General features: G+C 44.4%; 2 protein-coding genes across 3 annotated transcripts in view; one reads left to right on the forward strand and one right to left on the reverse strand.

The window, feature by feature from the left end:
* The window catches only part of LOC139761519 (QRFP-like peptide receptor), a 96,707-nt gene that overhangs the window by 75,392 nt on the left and 1,247 nt on the right, over window positions 1-20,068 (reverse strand). The window contains exon 2 of the mRNA XM_071685785.1: window positions 18,672-19,438. Coding sequence (XP_071541886.1) covers window positions 18,672-19,112 — 441 coding nt within the window. The 5' untranslated portion in view covers window positions 19,113-19,438. The remainder of the gene's footprint in view (window positions 1-18,671; window positions 19,439-20,068) is intronic.
* Window positions 1-20,068, forward strand: part of LOC139761473 (QRFP-like peptide receptor) — a 193,032-nt gene that overhangs the window by 65,457 nt on the left and 107,507 nt on the right. The gene's annotated exons all lie outside the window — the stretch shown is intronic.

Here is a 20,068-nt window from a genome sequence, read left to right on the forward strand (position 1 = left end):
AAATGTAATTTATTTCCTTTTAGCGTCAGACCAAATAAAGTGAGATCCACTTTACTACAGAATCCACGACTTCAACCAAATTATCTACGTTTGGTCGAGAAAACAAAAGAGAATTACATTGTCTGGGAAGACAAAATAGATTTATAAAGATAACTCTCAGTGTCTTGTATCATAACCAGGTTAATTATGGAAGTGGTACGTCATCAGCTCCACAATATATAGGTTTACACAACAACAACATTAACAACTTTACCTCTCCTGCTGAATGATTCACAAGACCAGTTGTTACGTGGCTTTCATCCCACGTTATCAACACAGTATCTCATTGGTGACATTACGAACTGCAATGATTCTCTTCAGAAGAATTAAATCATAAGATTTCTGTGTGTGTGTGTGTGTGTGTGTGTGTGTGTGTGTGTGTGTGTGTGTTGCTAGTGGTAGGAGGCGTAAATCACGCTGCCACATATTACTGCCGGACTTTCGACTTTCCCAGCTGTCACAGCTGCACCTGTGGCATGATATACCTCCCATCTACCTGCCATCAGTGATCAACTCTGTAATTCAACCTCTGAATTATGGCAACAACTTCTACCAAGAAGGAAAACTTATATATTTTTTGGCGACTTTCCCAGTAGTGCCGCTGGCTCCTTGTGTACTCCCATACATAACCCCGGGACCACGACGGTACGAGCCGTAACTACGAAGGTACGACCCTTGAGTACACCAGGACGACCCTTGAGCACGAGGGTACGACCTCTGAGTAGAACGGTACACAGCTAAGTCATCTTACCCTACGATCGTAACTGCTGTTAGTATCGTTATTTTCATGAACATAGCTGATACTACTGGCATTCATCCTCCTGTTATCAAAAAGGTCACTGTTGTTATCATGGATATCATGTGACCCGGATGTAGCTGCTCCGCGTTGGTGGGTGACCTTTCTCTCTCATACGTCCCTGCATTGACCCGTCCCGCTTTTGGGTAAGACTGTATAAAGTTACCTGTACGTCACCTTGCGAGCCTTATACCTCAACGAAAATATAACATATTTATCCCAGCACAAATCCATGTTATGTAAATATAACATATTCATCCCAGCACAAAGTCATGTTATGTAAATAGATAGAATCATAAAGCAAGTCGAGAGAAAATGTCTTCAGTGTAAACAACATTACTTGACACACAGCGTCCCAAGTTAGGGCATCTTTGGTCCTGAGCCAAATCCATTGACCATGTTCCTAATGCACTGACGTACAGCCACGGGCTTCCTCTGATCAGGTCTTCGCTGACACAGCTCAAGAAATCGTACTGACTTTATGCTGGTCAAAAACTTGATATTATCCAGTGAAGCTCTCCTTCCACCGCAGGGGCCTCTACATCACATACCTCCACCATCACATGCCTCCACCATCACATGCCTCCGCCACCACATACCTCCATCATCACATGCCTCCACCATCACATGCCTCCACCATCACATGCCTCCACCATCACATGCCTCCGCCACCACATATCTCCACCATCACATGCCTCCACCATCACATACCTCCACCACCACATACCTCCACCATCACATGCCTCCACCAGTAGTGCCCTGGGCACCTGCTGTTGATTGCATTTCCCAAAGTTGAAATAAAAAGCAGAACATTTTCCCCTGGTCATCTGCAACAGTTTTAGGGCTTTAAAATTTCGTTCACTTTGTTTGCTGGTGACCACAGCCCTCCAGGAGAACAGCTGCTCCCTGCGTGTGAGGCGTCCGCTTCTACCAAACACCAGCGTAGATTGTGAAATGAAATCCTTCCTCTCCCGCCTCAAATCGTAAATTGATATTGCCAGGAGAAGCTTGGCGTCCCCCATCAGAAGACGACGGGACTATTCTGGAGGCCTTTCCAAGTGTTTCATACACTCTAGACATCAGACTCATGAAGACCTCCCGGCCCACTTACTGCTAGGTGGTCTGTTGTCTATTATGTGGTCTGTTGTCTGTTGTTGTATTACTCATCCCTCGTGTGTCCAGCCCTTCAACCATTACTCCCTCGTCAACAAGAGGCTCCTTTACGTTATTTCAATGTTTTCTCTTCATCGTTGTCGTGATAAAGAGTTCTCGTACCCATTAGTCACATCTCTGTTCTATGGCCTGACCCTTAATGATCAGGTCAAAGGCCAGGTCACAGGATCGTATCCATGTGCTCGAGTATTGCCCTCGTGCTCGACGCTTGCATGGCATTGCTCAGTGGTCGAGACGCCGTGTTGAATTGTCGTAACTTCGTCCTCGAACGGTTAACCCCTGACACGAGTAGCAACCCCTCCACAGGAGCCAGCCGGGCTCCACACCAGCCTCCAGGCCTCCACGCTAACCTTCAGAGCGCCAGACTCGAGCAGGTTTTTCAGTCTCCACACTCGTCCTCACAGGATGGATTGTTCCGTCCTGGGTAAAGATCAGTGCAGTGTTCCCTGTCCCTCTTAAATAAGACACATGAGCTATGTAACGAGCGAGTTCTCGAGGCCAGCCTCCCTTCTCTTATTCGTGGTGGACAACGTCCTCTGTCTTGCTTCATGCTCCAGCGGAAGCCACTTGGGCAAGACGAATATGTAAGATTTATTGTTTACCATCTCTTGTAAACACTTGCCGCTCGGCTAGGAATTCTCGGATCACATAAACATTTTTTTTTTCTTGTTGTTGTCTTCCAGTATTGTAATATACTGCATAACTACATCACTGGTTAACCATTTAAGCTGTTATACTCTTCATTATTGGATCCACTGACTCGCAAGTCGAAGTCACGTCTTGTTAACCAAACCAGAGCCTTCCTTCTGCTAAGGCTAGGGAGGACCAGTGGTCGGTCTGGGTATAGCTCACTGAACTCCCAGCCTCAGCACAAGAGCGAGTGATGTGGTCAGTGTCATGGCCGGACATCCTGGGTTTCCCGTATTTGGAGTCCACTCGCAGCTGGGTCGACGTGAGGAGGGATGGAAACCCCACATGGTAAAACCCCGGAACTGGGCTCGAACCGGCTACCACTGTGTTAGCAGACGACAAGGCGAACAACAAATATGTACCCGAGCGCCTAAGAAGATCTTGACCCTGCTCAGTTATCACAACCTTCCTGGCTTCCAGCTGAGGTAATGAAGGACTCAGCTACGCAGCAGCGGTCGTGAACTACCGTGTGTAGTCTGCTGAGACTCGCAGGTGGAAGTCACTGTGTGTAGTGAGTCGGGACGAGGTAAGGAATGGGACGACACGTAAGAACAGCCTCGGTGAAGTGTACCCGAAGAGTGAAAGACTTGGGCACGTTGGAGTGTCATCATGAAGCCCTACAGGAGAAAGACAGACAAACAGATAGACGAAAAGAAAAAGAGAGAAAGAGAGTTCAGGTAAGCACTTTCTGAGAGAGTGAGCAAGAAGAGAAGAACGTGTTGAGAGGGGAGTGAAGCGGTAAGGACTCACAAGTTTATGGCAACATTAGGAGTATATTGTTGGTGACTTGGGGAAGATGGAGTGCTCCACTCAGGTGATGAGGACCAAGACCTGGCACCACATGAGGGATGTTATACCCCTCCATACATAACCATCCTGAGCCACCATCAAACACGTAGGCAACTCGAAAGTCGTGTTGCCTGACGTGAGAAGTATAGAAAGCCCAAAGCAAATGATGTATGAGAGGTCGACGAGGAATGGATCAGGAAAAGTTTTAATTCATTTCATGCGATAAATCTTAAGCCTTCGAGAAAAGTTGGTCTGCAATAAAATTGGATAAATGTGGATTTTGTAAAGTTTATTGAAACCGGTGATGCGTTCCAACGTATGTTCTTATGTATATATATATATATATATATATATATATATATATATATATATATATATATATATATCAATGGCGACAACTTTACATGAAGTCGAATAGGTATGACATCTTGCTATACGGAGTTATTAGGGAAATAGGTCGAGATTTACGTAAGAAGTTGGTGGTGTAGAGTGAGCAAGACTGACAATTGATGATATTGATGATGTAAGTTATAAGCCGACTGTTCATTAATGATGTAAGTTATAAGCCGACTGTTCATTTGAGTTAATGATCAGAATAATGGTTGAGATGGATGATGCAGAGGCGAATATCAAGAAAAAAAAGTTTAGGATAACGAGTCAAAATTAACTTTACATAATCTCAAGACTTGAATATGTGGAAACCAATAACTATATGTGAAACAGAATCATCATAAGAATATGATATTCAGGTGAAAGAGAGTTAATTACGATCATTTCTTATCTATTTTCTGTGTTTCTGTATCGTTGTTTGATAGAAGCCAACTTTATTTTTGCCAGAAAAGTTAAACTCTGACACTTTCGGACATAAACATGAGATTTTCGTTTTCATCCAAAGTTGGAGACTTGTCTCGTGTTTCACTGGAGATACGACACAAACGGAAGTTCCCCACTGACGCCAGAGGCCAGGCTAAGGTGCTACCGAGCGGAGACGTGTGAGTGTGTGTTGGGGAAGTGGAGATGAAGTGTGGGTATGTGTTGAGAAGTGGGAGTGAAGCGTATATGTGTGGGAGTGAAGTATACGTGTCTAAGAAAGAAATGTGAGTGTTTGAGGAAGCGTGAGTGTGTGGGAAAAAGGAGTAGTGAGTTCATGTAACACCAGAGACAGACGTGGTGTTCCACTGTAACACCAGACACACGTGGTGTTCCTCAGTGTTACTCTGGATTGGTAACGGACCAAGATACCAGGAACCTCCAGCCGACTGGATTTCGAGGAAACCTTATGCCTCAGCAAACTACACAGGGCTGACGAAGTCCAACAACTGGTCCAATGTACTTATGAATTAATTAGCGTCTTCTTAAAAGGACTGGAACAGAAGTTGATTACATTATCACTTCACAGAAGAAACTTTCCTCTTCTTTAATTAGTCTTCAGAATCATTTATGGTTCAAAGTTATTCATCGTGAGAATAGTGAGTGAGTGGCGCCTGCTTTGCGTGTCAGTGTTGGAGGAGATCGCAGTCTGAGACGAGACAAGTGTATGACAGGGTGTCGTAAAGTGAGGCAAGTGTCACTGGAAGATGTCGTAAAGTAAGAACAATACATGAAGATGTCGTAAAGTGAGATCAGGGTGTCATACGAGGATGTCGTAAAGTGAGACCACGATATCATACGAGGATGTCGTAAAGTGAGACCAGGATATCATGAGAACGACGACTTAACTCCTCAAGAATTACGACTTGACCTCTTGAGTACAACGACTCGTCCTGTTTGATATTGCGACTCAACTTCATGAATACTTTGACTCAACCCTTGAGGACGACAACATAACATTTTGAACACGACGACACAAGCCATCGAGCAGCACGACTTCAGCCTCCAGAACAACGACTTGACTCCTTGAAAACGACGACTCAGGGGTTGAGTACGACGACTTAACCCTTTGTGTATGACGACTTTACTCCTCTAGGTCTCAATGTTTACGGTGTCGTCGTGCTCAGATGGCTGAGTCATCTCAATGAAAGAGTTGAGAATAAAAACGTGTCAATCTTCTAGAAATCTTGTATTTTCATAATTCAAAAAGAATCATCTATTAACTGGTTACAGAAGAACGGTAGTATAATTCCTGTATCATCTATTAACTGGTTACAGAAGAACGGTAGTATAATTCCTGTATCATAAGATGACAAAGAAAAGTCAGACAATCTCATACGAGGGAGAGCAAAACAACAGGGGGTGGGGGGGGTGGGGGGTGCGTGGGGGGTGGGGTATGGGGGTTGGGGTGGGAAATGGGAAGACGCCGTATCTAGACGTCATCTCATTTCCTCGTGTGTCTCCAGCGGTCCCCATGTTATCTTTACACTCGTAAAAACTGGAGGCCACTCCCACAAATATATATATATATATATATATATATATATATATATATATATATATATATATATATATATATATATATATGTATGTATATATCGTAGTGGGACACATATCTGAACGATGAAAAGAGCAAGCTTTCGGTGTGTGTGTGTGTGTGTGTGTGTGTGTGTGTGTGTGTGTGTGTGTGTGTGCGACTGTGTGTGGATGCGAGTGTGTGTGGGTGCGAGTGTGTGTGGGTGTGAGTGTGTGTGCGGGTGTGTGTGTGTGAGTGAGTGTGAGTGTGTGTGGGTGTGGCTGTGCTTGTGGGGGTGTGGGTGCGGGTGTGTGTGGGTGCGAGTGGGTGTGGGTGTGTGCGAGTGTGTGTAGGTGTGTGTGGGTGGGAGTGTGTGTGGGTGTGTGTGCGAGTGTGTGTAGGTGTGTGTGGGTGTGTGTGTGTGGGTGTGTGTGCGATTGTGTGTAGGTGTGTGTGGGTGTGTGTGTGTGGGTGTGGTATTCAGAAAGCATCCTCAGTCATTACCTTCCCTGCAGTGGGTCCATCAGCTTCATGAGGTAGCTGTCCTCCCCGTGGCTGGCACACACAAGAGAGTCAAGCCACAATAGCCAGACTGATGGGCTCATAATCTCACCGATTTAGGCCAGTGGAGCGACCATCCAGGGGTGTCTGGGCCCCTCCACAGTGTAGATGATCTCTCAGGTAAACACCAGCAAGATAACTTGGCGTCATGGCAAGATGACTACGACCGTGTGGAAGATAATACAGATAACAAGACCGTGTGGAAGATAATACAGATAACTCCTTACGTAGGATTATCTTAGTTACTGATACAGCTCTTACATTCCCTTGAGATAAAGAGAAAACCTTATCAGTAAATCTTTCGCGAATAAAACACAACACAGCATCACCAGGCGACGCAGAAACCGAGACTGGAATAGTCAAGTCAGAGGAAAGGAAAAATACGCAGCATTTTTGAGTCAAACATTTACAGACATTCCACTGTTTTCTGCTGTAGCTGAAGCTGTGTAAATTCTCGCGGCCATCGTTAGAGTCGTGCGCTGGTAAACCATTTAAGCGCGTCCGCTAAATAGTTGCTGGAGCCAGAACCAACATGGCCGGCGCGGACCATCATCAATAACCACCAATAATTCCGTCCAGTTAACTAGATAGCCAGGGAAAACGGGGTTGGGTTCCTCCACGTTTTCGTATTGATAAATCAGTATTTTCCTACCGTGGCCGCACGCTCGGGGTCCACACACACACTCTTTCAACGTCAAAACACTCGCCATCAACATCTACCTACAGCGTCAGCATCTACACCTTCAGCGTCAGTACCTACACCGTCAGCGTCAGGACCCACACCGCCAGCTGTCCTCCACCACACCAGTACAGCTTCTGACGATAAGAGACACCCAGGAGGTGTGATTACACCTAGTCCACCTGACACTCAAGTCTTCCTTTCCATGAAAAAAAGAAAGAAAATACTGCTAACCACAGGTTCCACAGACGTGGCTGAATGAACGATATGCGGCTGATTGATCGTCTGGATAACCATGCGTGACGTGTGACTATCGTACCATGAAGGGTGACGGAGGTAGGGTGACGGAGGAAGGGTGACGGAGGAAGGGTGACGGAGGTAGGGTGACGGAGGTAGGGTGACGGAGGAGCTCACAGCCGTCACGACGGGTAAGGTATCTCGGTGGTCAACCACAACAACAACAAGACCAACCACCACTAACCAAGGTCACTATGTTGGAGGAGAGCTGAGGGAGAGAGCTCGGTCTCCACCAGCTTACCTTCCCTCACCAACACTGAACATATTGCCTCTTGGTTCATATAGATTACCTTCACTCGCTTCATCAGACCAGTGCCTTACCTTCGTCCTCAGTCTACTCATCGCAACACGTCGTGCACTCACACATCACAATCATCGTGACTCACACACCCAGTGAAAGCACCATCATCATCATTATCATCGTCATCATCATCATCATCATTATCATCATCATCATTATCATCATTATCATGGACATAATGAAGGCATTGACTCATGATCTGTTGCTCAAGCAGCTGGTGGCCAGACACACTGTGGTGTACTACCCCCACATCATCAGACGTTCCACACCAGCATTAATAATACTATTATTCTCACCTAAGCATTATTAATGCTGACACTCGCATTTAGTGAGTAATAAACATATCATGAATATCATTGTAATAATTAACAAGTTGCAGCAGTGTGTCGCAACGCATATTTAACAACACTTTATCAACATAGTCGTGGTTCTGATGATTTTTGTCATATGATCATCTTTTTATGAAGTGGATTTAAGAATCTAATACTTCACATGACTACATTTGTCTACGTTCAAGCCCATCATGTACATTTGGCATGCAAAATTTGATACTGGAAGCGTCAACACTTTATCACATATTCACAGCTGGTTATGATACCCGACGTGGATCAGCACACTGATGGGTGATAACAGAGATACAGTTTGGTTCTGATGTTTCGTATTTTCCTTATGAAAACTCATTTACGCTGAGGCGCAGTTGATCATTCTATAAAACACAGTTACGTGGGAAAGATACGTTCCTGTTAACTTATTCTTTTCATCTCTTGCCCTGAGCAGCATTACTTCTGGCTGTAAAGTCTCCTGCAGGGGGCGTAGAAGTGTGTATGAGGTGGTCCTCGAGATGTCTCTCTTATTCCAAATTTACTTTCGTAATGTGAACTTAATGTTGGGTGAAGACACCTCAGTCTGCGAGATGAACCTTACTGAACTATGGAATCTTCTGAACAATATCATGTAATCCAGACTATGAATGATTATGGTCAATGACGAACCTGATCTAGCTAGACCTTCGAATGAGATGTTCTTCAACCGGATTGGTAACGTAAAGACTAAATTATCGATCAAGATGGCCGAACACAACACCATAGATACAGCTGATGATAAACCTGATGAATACTATACTTCAAGACCCTCAGTAACCTTGTTTGTGTCTCTAGTTCCACGCCAATTTACAACAGTTTCTCTTCAAATCATCTGTATGCTTCCAGCCTCTCACCACACTGATCTCCGTGGTTCTGATCTCCGTGGTTCTGATCTCCGTGGTTCTGATCTCTCCCACTATATCAGGACGGCCACCAAGGGCCCCGCTAGTGTGTTGCTCTTGCATTGCTTCATCTTCCCTCAGACACCTGAGTTCGGAGTAATCCCTGTGTTCCAGGCTGCCTCCAGTATTATGTGTCTGAACAGAACAAAAGTAATGACAGATCTTCACTGTTGCATAACAGAATACACTGGTTTGTGCTTTCAGTTCGGACGAACATGTATCATGTATAGCAAAGTATGTATATAGAGTATACATATACGTATCTGTCTTCCTATAATGATAATGTCATTAAATGTGACCAGAGAAAAATGGTACTGTACAGCTCTGTTCATGTACGGTTGTGTACAGCGATAGTTGTACATTGTTCACCGAGTCAGTGATAACTGCTTACTGGTACTAATAATGACATACAAACAACGAAAGTTAACGACACCACTGACGTTTTTTGTTCAACAAGTTATGATTAATGTATAGTGACCTCGTACAGTGAACGAAGATTAACGACACGCCTGACGTTTTCGTTTGTTGAATTGTTTATGGATGATACAAGATGACACATCACGGCTTTGGCAGGACTGGTTCCATCTGACGTCATCATGTGCCCGGATGTGCATCAATCTTCTTTGTATGAACAGATTTTCTAGCAATAGTTTATCATCATTTAATACATAAACTTTTTTTACGGTGACTGTGCCACACAGTTTGATGCCATGGATATTCTTTCTAATAGAGTTACTGTTCGGCCGGTCGACTGTATGCATGGATATTCCAGAATACCCGGCCAGAATATTGTCACCCGTATATCACCGGGTTCAGGTTTTACACATCAAATTTCCACATGCCGCCGCTGCCTCTTAGTGTACATTAGTGTACTTCCGTATCTGTGACCGACGTTGTGGCCCGGAATATGATAAGGTTTCTGACAGACACACTCAAAATATTTTCACTAAAACATTGGCAGATAATTTGCGTGGACACTGTGCGATAAGGACCCTGTGTAAACCGGTCAACAACCATTGTAAACCGGTCAACAACCATTGTAAACCAGACAGGAACTTATGTAAACCCATATGTATTTTTCATCCATATATATATATATATATATATATATATATATATATATATATATATATATATATATATTCATTTGCGTAACTGTATCAGAATTTATTTGCATACGCACGTTTATATGCATATATATATATATATATATATATATATATATATATATATATATATATATATATATATATATATATATATATGTATATATATATATATATATATATATATATATATATAGAGAGAGAGAGAGAGAGAGAGAGAGAGAGAGAGAGAGAGAAGGGAGAGTCCTTTTATGTATTCTATCATATATTCATACATAAATGTTTCCATGAAAAAATCCATTGCTCTTCTGTATGAGTTCGTTCGTATGTGCATTATATGTATATTTGCTTCATTGTACATTTTCAAACAGGGTTTGTGTGTTTTGCTCGTCCGTCCATCAGGTGGAAGATGAGAGTTCAGTTAGGGCGATCAGATTCACCTGTTTTAACCCTTTATCTATAATTCTTCGTATGATTCCATCATCCAGATCTTTCGTCTTCTCTTCTCGACCATCTGCCTGGCGTCTGCTGGGTCATACATGGCACTAGGGAATTTTCCGTCTCAGATTTTTCCCATTTTGTTTCCCTTCTGCTTCAGACAAAACAAAATTGCTGGACTTGTTTAACTAATGGATAGCAGCTGCCCTGTCAACCTAACCTTATTAGGTCATTGTACTACCCCGACCAGGTCACTGTACTACCCTGACCAGGTCACACTGTACTACCCCGACCAGGTCACTGTACTACCGTGACCAGGTCACACTGTGCTACCCTGAGCAGCTGCGTCTATGCGTGCCCCTTACTTTGTGTTGATTTCTGAAAACGGTTGAACAGAAAACGCATAGCGTGGTGAACACAACTCACTGCCGAAGAAAAAAAAACGTTTTTGTGAATTAATGAAATATAGTGGAGGGGGATCAGCCAGGGGCCAGCTTGTGGCATTCCCCATCGGTGTGTACGCTCCCCCAGCCACACCCCAGCATCAAACAATCCCCATCCCCCACTCCACGCCACACCCCAGCATGAGTGGCTGGCCCCTGCCATTCTAAACAACAATATTCAGGTTCATGAGAAAATATTCTGCCAATTTTGTGGCGCAAACAACACTGACGAGAGCGACAAATCTTCACACTGAACAAGTCCACAAATGTGTCAAATGTAAACATGACTCAGTTCGGGTGAGAATAATTGGTTGGAATATTAGGAATATAAAGAAGAAGAAGAAAAAGAAGAAGAAGAAGAAGAAGAAGAAGAAGAAGAAGAAGAAGAAGAAAGGAATCTTCTTAACAATGTTTCCATAATATTAATACCATTGGCAGCAAATTCATGACTTCACAAATTCAAAACTTCCAACACAATTACGCGCAAGAGTTCTGTGTTGCTAGAAGAGAAAATTATTCTAAATGAATTTTTCGCTTTATTACTAGAAATTTGTTCTCTCATATGACTGTTATCTTGATATCCTTGAGCACGACGGTACGACCCTTGAACACGACGGTACGACCCTTGAGCACGACGGTACGACCCTTGAACACGACGGTACGACCCTTGAACACGACGGTACGACCCTTGAGCACGACGGTACGACCCTTGAACACGACGGTACAACTCTTGAGCACGACGGTACGACCCTTGAGCACGACGGTACGACCATTGAGCACGACGGTACGGCCCTTGAGCACGACGGTACGACCATTGAGCACGACGGTACGACCCTTGAGCACGACGGTACGACCCTTGAACATGTCGTTACTAACCAGCAACCCGGCGGTATGATCGCCTTAGCTTACAATCTGACCCTCTGCAGCCAGCCGGGTCAGGGATCGGTTTTAGCTCAGGAGATTATAAGTGTGTTCGAACAGAAGATAGTCTGGGAAATTCATTAACTTTAAGTATTTCTAGTTAGAACGGATATCTTCAAAACATTTAGCATGCACGAGAAGTTCCTACAATAAGTCTGCATCTATCTTCCTTGCTGACCTGCGCAGTGAGATGCGCATCAGTAAAGGTAGGGTGAAGGAATCTAGTTTATTCTGACTTTTCCTTTAGAGTTTTCCTCAGTCATGACGTCGTCCACAACGTACCGCTGTGTGCTCCTCTCATCCTCTCCCACCGCCGAAGTTTGCTCGTTAGCAGAGTGACTGGCGAGGCGGCCGTTCATGATGTCGGCATGACTACGAATGTATCATAACAAGGATATGTGTCCTCCGGGTCGTTCCTGACGACGCGTTACGGTACAGGATAACCTCTACCTAACCTGTGACCTGCGAGGTATGCTACACTTACCTCTGCCAGACCTGATGGTTTACCTTGACCCCACTTATGACCTTTACACCCGACCTGTCGGCATGGCAGTTCTCCATGACCTTGACTGTGACCCGTACGCTGCCAGTATACCAGGTCACTTGCTAACCTTGGCCTTGGACTTGTTTCTCTTGTTCCTGTTTATGTATCAACGTTGTGGAGAGTTTAACAACATATATTTTATCATTATTATTATTATTATTATTATTATTATTATTATTATTATTATTATCATACTTTGTCGTTGTCTCCCGCGTCCGCGAGGTATATATACTCGTCATCAGATATATTTGATCTAAGCGTCAGTATATGTAATGCTTGCTATCAGTATACCACTCACGGAGAGTCAGTATGATTCGCAATCACTACCATCGTATATCGCACGAAGACAGTACACCACCGCATTGGAGCACCTCACTGCCTCAAGCCGCCACTCACAGGAGACTTAAGCTGCGTCTGTCCCTCGCGTCGGGCTAAGCCCATTCTTCCTCAGCTTCCCACGATGTGAACATCTCTCACCATTACAGCCGAGAAATTGCTTTGTGAGGAGAAGGTTTCCAGAACAGTGAGTGTAGCTATTCCTGTATAATCCATAGCAAACGAACCTACGGTAGAAATATGAGAGATTCGTTTTTGTAAACTTGGTTTTACCCACGAGTATCTTGGAGATGTTCTGTCTACACAGATGATATAAGAATTTGTATTCACATATGAAAGATTCAAATATTTATTTATAGATGAAGATCGCGAATACTTCCATATCATGGACGTGAGACAAACTACAGGTGTTTGTGTTCATGTCGTCACTGTGAACAGTAGGTACGTGATCTGTGTGGCACAGTGTCCTGAATATTATCTATATTGCAGAATGATAGAATAAAGAAACAAAATAGAAATGATATAAAATGATGTATAGATAAATGATATAGAATAAAAAGTTGTATAGATAAATGATATACAATAGAATGATGTATAGATAAATGATATACAATAGAATGATGTATAGATAAATGATATACAATAGAATGATGTATAGATAAATGATATACAATAGAATGATGTATAGATAAATGATATACAATAGAATGATGTATAGATAAATGATATACAATAGAATGATGTATCGATAAATGATATACAATAGAATGATGTATAGATAAATGATATACAATAGAATGATGTATCGATAAATGAAATTGAATTGAGGACAGGAAATACCCCGTTCCATTCGATGATTCATGCAAAACCACAAGACTTTTTTTCACTACAACAAAAACAAAGACCAAGTATCTGGGCTGCACAGCTGGCGGGGTTAGCTTGGTCTCCATAAACTCAGCAGCAGCAGCGGGAGGAGGAAGAGGAGCAGGAGGAGGAGGAGAGACGTTATCATTTGAAACTATGAAAGATATATTCCTCGAGAAACGTGATAGGATCACCTTTCCTCAACACATGTAATAAGAAATTTAGTAAGAGTCTGCAGGAGCCAGTGAGATGAAAGTGTATTTAAACGTTTTTTTGTTTGTGAACAGCGCAAAGAGTTTAATTCCTTAAGCCAAATAACCTCGGTAGGATTGAGGAAGTTGTCCTGCTTATGGTGATCGCCGATACAGTGTTTCGGGAATTAGAAACATTTAATCTAAACCAATAAATGTTCTTTCCTGATATTGCTAGAAGAACGGATGATGACGACGGAAATTATAGTGAAACATTCTGTCCACAATTTGGAAACAGAGAGATAAGCTGAGCGTCTGGCTAATGAATCACCAGAAACAGAGGAACATCTCAGGTGAACATTTAAAAAAGGATATTAGGAGCAGATGAGGACGGGTTGATACAAAGATGAACGGAAGGATAACCAATACGGTACAGTAACACGGAGCTTGTATGGTACAGTAGCACGTAACTCGTACGGTACAGTAACACGGAGCTTGTATGGTACAGTAGCACGTAACTTGTATGGTACAGTAACACGTAGCTTCTATGGCACAGCAATAGACACCTTAACAAACTTTGTGGTACAGTGAACACGTACAGTACGATTGTAGAAATTTATGCTACAAAGTAACAACAAAAATTACTTTATACAGAAATGTAAGTGATACGTACAGAAAAGTTTGTTATGCTATAACAACAGAAGCTCGTAACATAAACATTTGGCAAGAGAAACAGAAGAATACACACCAACACAGGTGACAGAACACCCTGCCTATAACCTGTTATACGAACAATAATGATAGTCGGGGTTGTGGATGATTATACAACGTAAGAAAAGTGAACTCGCCAGCTTAGCTTTGCCATAGATGGGCCAGCATGGCTGACCATAGACAAGCAAGCTTAACCATCAAAGCCTCATCGTTAGGAGAGTAAATAATATTTCTGTTTTCGTTTTGCTACGCAAACACTATGGAGGTATACTGCTGAGCCACGAGAGATGATAGAAACAGAATGTTGATGAATTATTTGTCCATAAACATACGTAGAGAGAAGGAAGCAGAAAGTAAAACCAGGCAACCCTGATGAAGGTGTGGTATACCTGGGCAACTGTTCAATGTAGTGTACATTGCTTCTTTAGTAAAGTGTAAGTTCCTCGTTAAGTAAGGTTGTGGGCACTTTACTGACGATGGCGCCTGATGTCAGGAAGTTAACGCTGTGAGTGTAGAGCGGCGGAGGAGGAGGGACTGACGCCTTGGTTGCCGCAAACGAGCCAGAGACGGAGGCGTTAACGCTTCCCTCAAGGCTGAAGATAATTGGATTTTCACAGAGACGTTAGATATCCATGCTTTTGTTACCCCCCCCAACCCATCCCACCGCAGGGGCCACTGCCTCCCTCCCACCCTGGCCGTGCTGGGAGGAGGTGTGGGTTGTCGAGGAAGGAACTCATGAGGAAAATGAAAAAAGAAGAAACGGATGATTTAGGCTAAACAGACCACCCCTCAGCAGAGTTGGCGACTTGATTGTTCGTGTTGCCTGCAGGAGTCCTCGACCAACTGCAGACAACATCCATATTCCCCTGCATGAGGACTGAGGTGGTGTCACCGTGTGTTCCTCCTGCAACACAGTTATTGTGCTTCTAGATCCGATGGTAACACATGACTGGTCGGGTACTTGACTACAGTCGGTGATCCACATGTAATCTGCCAGAACCTCGAATCTCCAGGACGATGGTTCGATGTCGCGCTTGCCCTAGGAGGGGCATACGCCTCGACTGTACGTAGGTGTGTGTGTGTGTGTGTGTGTGTGTGTGTGTGAGGCAGGATGGGTCGGCATCGTAGTACCTCGCCTGAGGTCGAGGCCGTCAACAGCACCTTGATCATGTAAACACACAGCCGCTGGTTCCTGTAGGGCTTACCAGGATGTTTGAATCTGTTCCTCGATGATGTGTTAAGATATCTTATGAAGATACAGTATACGAATCTATCTGACGATGACACGGAAGTGTATCTTACATAACCGAGAGGGAAAAAATTCCGCTGTGACGGTAAATCTCTACATGATTGCTTCAGAACCTCTGTTGTATTAGACATTATGATGGAGGTTATTTGATCCAGAAAAATAGATATCAATTGCACCTCACTTCAAAACTGGTGTTGTATGTTAGTGTTATAAAGCTGACTTTCAGCGAAGTTGCTGAAGGACTGAGCACAGTAGCTCAGAACCTCCACAACCATCGTGTCTGATCCCTCGATGTGTTGTAAGTAAGCGATGAAGAGAAAACATAAACCTGATGGATGACAAAGACCAGAGGAAATGAAATGTTGCCAATACCGCTAATGTACGTCTTCGTAACTTACGAACATCTGGTCCAAAACTACGTTGGAAATAATGTATAGAAACACAAGCACCACACCAGTGTGTGTAGCGCCACCTACACTAGTGTGTATAGCACCATCCATACCAGTGTATATAGAGGATGGAAGTTGGACCGACAGAGACAAGAGAAAAAGTGAAAAATGGATCTGGGTAGAAAGACTGAGTGTAGAGTTCTGGTCAATGGTAAAGTTGAGGATGTACGAGACAAGCTAGCTGCTGCCGTAATCCCTTGGTTTTATCATCTCTGGGAGAGAGCGATTCCCACAGCCATAAAGCCGGTCTGTCGTGGTATAAACCATAACGTATGTAAGTCGAGCATCAGCCGGAAGTTATTACGCGGTACCGAGACGACGCTTATGGTAATATATTCTTACTGTTGAGGAAACTATTCATTCCAACCAACACAAGTAACAACACTTCGAAGTTGGCTTTTGTCTTCTTTAGAATTTACTGAACTCTCATTTATAGAAACCTCGTTGATATCATTCTATGAATATGAAATGAATATGATTTTTCCCAAACTTTCCTCATGATAAAGAATCAGGTATTTAATACCCTGGATGATCGTTTTTGTGTTGTGTTTACATATGAAAGCTTTTAGAGCAGCTTTACTTGAGTAAAAGCTAAGCTTACCAAAGCTCTATCATCCTAATCCGTTGACAAGACTATTAACTAGTCTGAGTAACATTATGACAACATTTATTCTTCAATTCTTCAACGTCACATTTTGAATGTTACAGTTACATGATGCTAAATGTGAAACATAAACATTATTGATAAGAACATTGATAAAAACATTATTGTCTTTGCGAAAACTATAGTAATGTTTTTGATCAATTATTTGCTTAGTTTGGTGGAATCTGATATCATGTATATCTGTTTGTATGTGTATCTACATATTTGTAACTGATACTCTACAGGGAGAGAGATCTACACTCTTGAACATTTCCTGTTATCAGACAAGTTAAACTTATGTATCTACATCAACCACGTCCTCCGTCATTTTGTTTCAATCATCTACTACTCCTATATCATACAAGTATTATTTACATCATTTCTAGAGTCTCATTTGTTTTTTTATACTTGAGTTTGTGTGTGTGTGTGTGTGTGTGTGTGTGTGTGTGTGTGTGTGTGTGTGTGTGTGTGTGTGTGTGTGTTCCTGCTCAGCCAGCATGAGGGTCTCACGTGAGAGAGGAAAGTTAAAGGCAGTAGTCAAGAGTAGCAATGACACTGTAGTAATTTGAACTAATGGTGGTGGGATTTACCTCCTGTAGCCCTTTGTTGCTACGGTGCCTCTCGCAACACTGCCTAGCAGGGAGAGAGAGAGAGAGAGAGAGAGAGAGAGAGAGACAGACAGACAGACAGACAGACAGACAGACAGATAGACAGACAGACAGAGAGAGAGACAGAGAGAGAGACTCAGCCCATGTCTTATTATTCTTTCTGGGACCAGTCCTCATGACCCGCTGACCAGATACACGTCGAGGATCAGTCTAAAACAGTAAGAAGCAGAGACTTAGTGTTGGCAGTAGGAAGAGATGCGTTGCTCTATCATAGTAATGACGGGTACTGGTCGTCATCCAGGGGTGTCGTGTTGTCGTCTGTCAGCTGAGAGACATACAATGACAAGAGACGAGACAGCACGTGAGACAACGATGGTAATCACACCCTCGCACAAACACACACCCACAACAACAACAACCTTCCAAACTTCATCTCAGCAATGACTTTAATAGATGCTTTTATCGCTACCCAAACCCCTCACTCTCCCTGTCCCTCGCTCTCCCAGCCCCTCACTCTCCCAGCCCCTCACTCCTCCACCTCTCACTCTCCCAGGCTCCTGCCACCCACCCCTAACATCTTCCTGCTCGACCAAAATGAAGATCTTAAGAGAAAAGTTACAATTATCAGAGAAGAGTAAGGGGCCCACTCATGGCCTGGACCCATGGTGGTATTTACTGCCATCCTCCGTGGCTGGCTCCAGCCATACACCCACCAGACCACACACACCTACACCACGTCATCTACACTTCCTACCTCCCCAACACTCCTAGGAATAAGCTGAACATTGTACACTATCCTGCTTGACTACCTGCACACCTTACTGACGACGCTTTGTGAGGCGTATCGCCCTGTTTAGATGAGAGAGAGAGAGAGAGAGAGAGAGAGAGAGAGAGAGAGAGAGAGAGATGCAATTAAGCAGGAACAGCGACAGTACCGCCTAGAGCAGCACCAGCAGCCCTACCGCCACCTCCAGCACGAGCTTTAGCAGAGATGTGGCTGGACTTACGCTGACGGAGCTGTTACCGAGACACCAGCCCAGCGGTTCACCTAGACGGGGATGCAGCAGCAGCAGAACTTACCTTGACGTGGGTGGAGAAGGGGGACTCACCTTGACGGGGTGGAGAGGGGAACTCACCTTGACGGGGGTGGAGAGGGGAACTCACCTTGACGTGGGTGGAGAAGGGGAACTCACCTTGACGGGGATGCATATGAGGATGAGGAGGAGGTCAGCGCTGGCTAGGGAGGCCAGGAAGACGTTGGTGGTGGTCTTGAGGCGTCTGTAGCGACAGATGGTGAAGATGATGAGGGCGTTACCCAGTACCCCAACCACGTAAGTTACGGCGTACACCACCAGGGGCGGCGCCAGCTGGCTCCAGAAGAACGTCTCCAGCGCCGCCTCGTAGTCGTATATATAATCTGTCTCGTTCCCAGTGCCGTTCGTCGGCGAGTCGTTCACCGGAAAGTTGTAGTCGAGCTCAGACGAGTCTAGTGTATCGTTCTCGTGACCTTGCGGGTCGTGGTCGTGACCAATGGTCGGGCTGGAGTGGCCGTAACTACCCATCAAGTCCTGTGGGGTTAACGTAGTCTCAGGAGAGGACGCGAGGCCACTGCCGCTGTTGCCGTCTCCCTCCATGGCACTCCTCACGAAGCTCTGCCCGAGGTACTCACAGCTCGGGCTGAGGTACTGCCTATCAGCTAACAAAGTGAACCACCACTCCGCCCTCCTCCCTCCATTAACTGAGCGGGCGACGCTGGAGATACGAGACACGGCTCCCACTGGAGGCCCCCCTTACAGCAGACCCAGAGCTCTCACAACAGACTCCCAGATCTGTGAGTAGAACCAGACGCTCAAGAGGAGGTTCAAGTGCCACCCGAAGGAGACGCTGCTGCAGTGGAAGAGTGGAGGCGAGAGAGGTGTTCTGTGTATAGGCCAGATGTGCACTGCGTCAGTTCGGCTGCCTGTAGAAGGGAAGGGAACACAGGGCTTGGTGTGGATACGAACACATGATTAATGATGAAAAGTATATCAGGTCTCGCCAGGCTGCGGAGGAAACCCACTCGCCTCTTAAATGACTTTCAGTCCTTTGTATGCATTCTCTCTCTCTCTCTCTCTCTCTCTCTCTCTCTCTCTCTCTCTCTCTCTCTCTCTCTCTCTCTCTCTCTCTCTCAAGTAGTAGATGGTAGGCAACCACCGGCCAGGGAGGTATATTAGCGGTTCTACTCGCCTGGGTAACGAGGGTTGGCGACGGCTGCGCAGTGAGCCAGCACTTCAGTAGCGGTCTAGTATCACTCCCTTGGTCCAGGTAGCTGTCTTTTCTTACTGCCTCACCCACACATGGACTGATGGTTTTCACTCCACAAACACACAATCTCTCCATCTTATACAGAGCAAGATATCATGTAACTCATACAACTCGTTCTCCGTAACGCTATATTTTCTTACGGTGAGCGCTACGCGCTAGCCCCAAGCCCTACCTTTTTGGCATAATCCCGTCGTCCGAATTCTGTATCTGTTTCTATTTGTAATACTTATATATATAGGTGTTACCGTGCTCCGCCTGCCTGTGGTTACAGAACGAACAACATGTC

This window comes from Panulirus ornatus, chromosome 40, assembly GCF_036320965.1.
Source record: "Panulirus ornatus isolate Po-2019 chromosome 40, ASM3632096v1, whole genome shotgun sequence".
In the NCBI taxonomy this organism is placed as follows: Eukaryota; Metazoa; Arthropoda; class Malacostraca; order Decapoda; family Palinuridae; genus Panulirus; species Panulirus ornatus.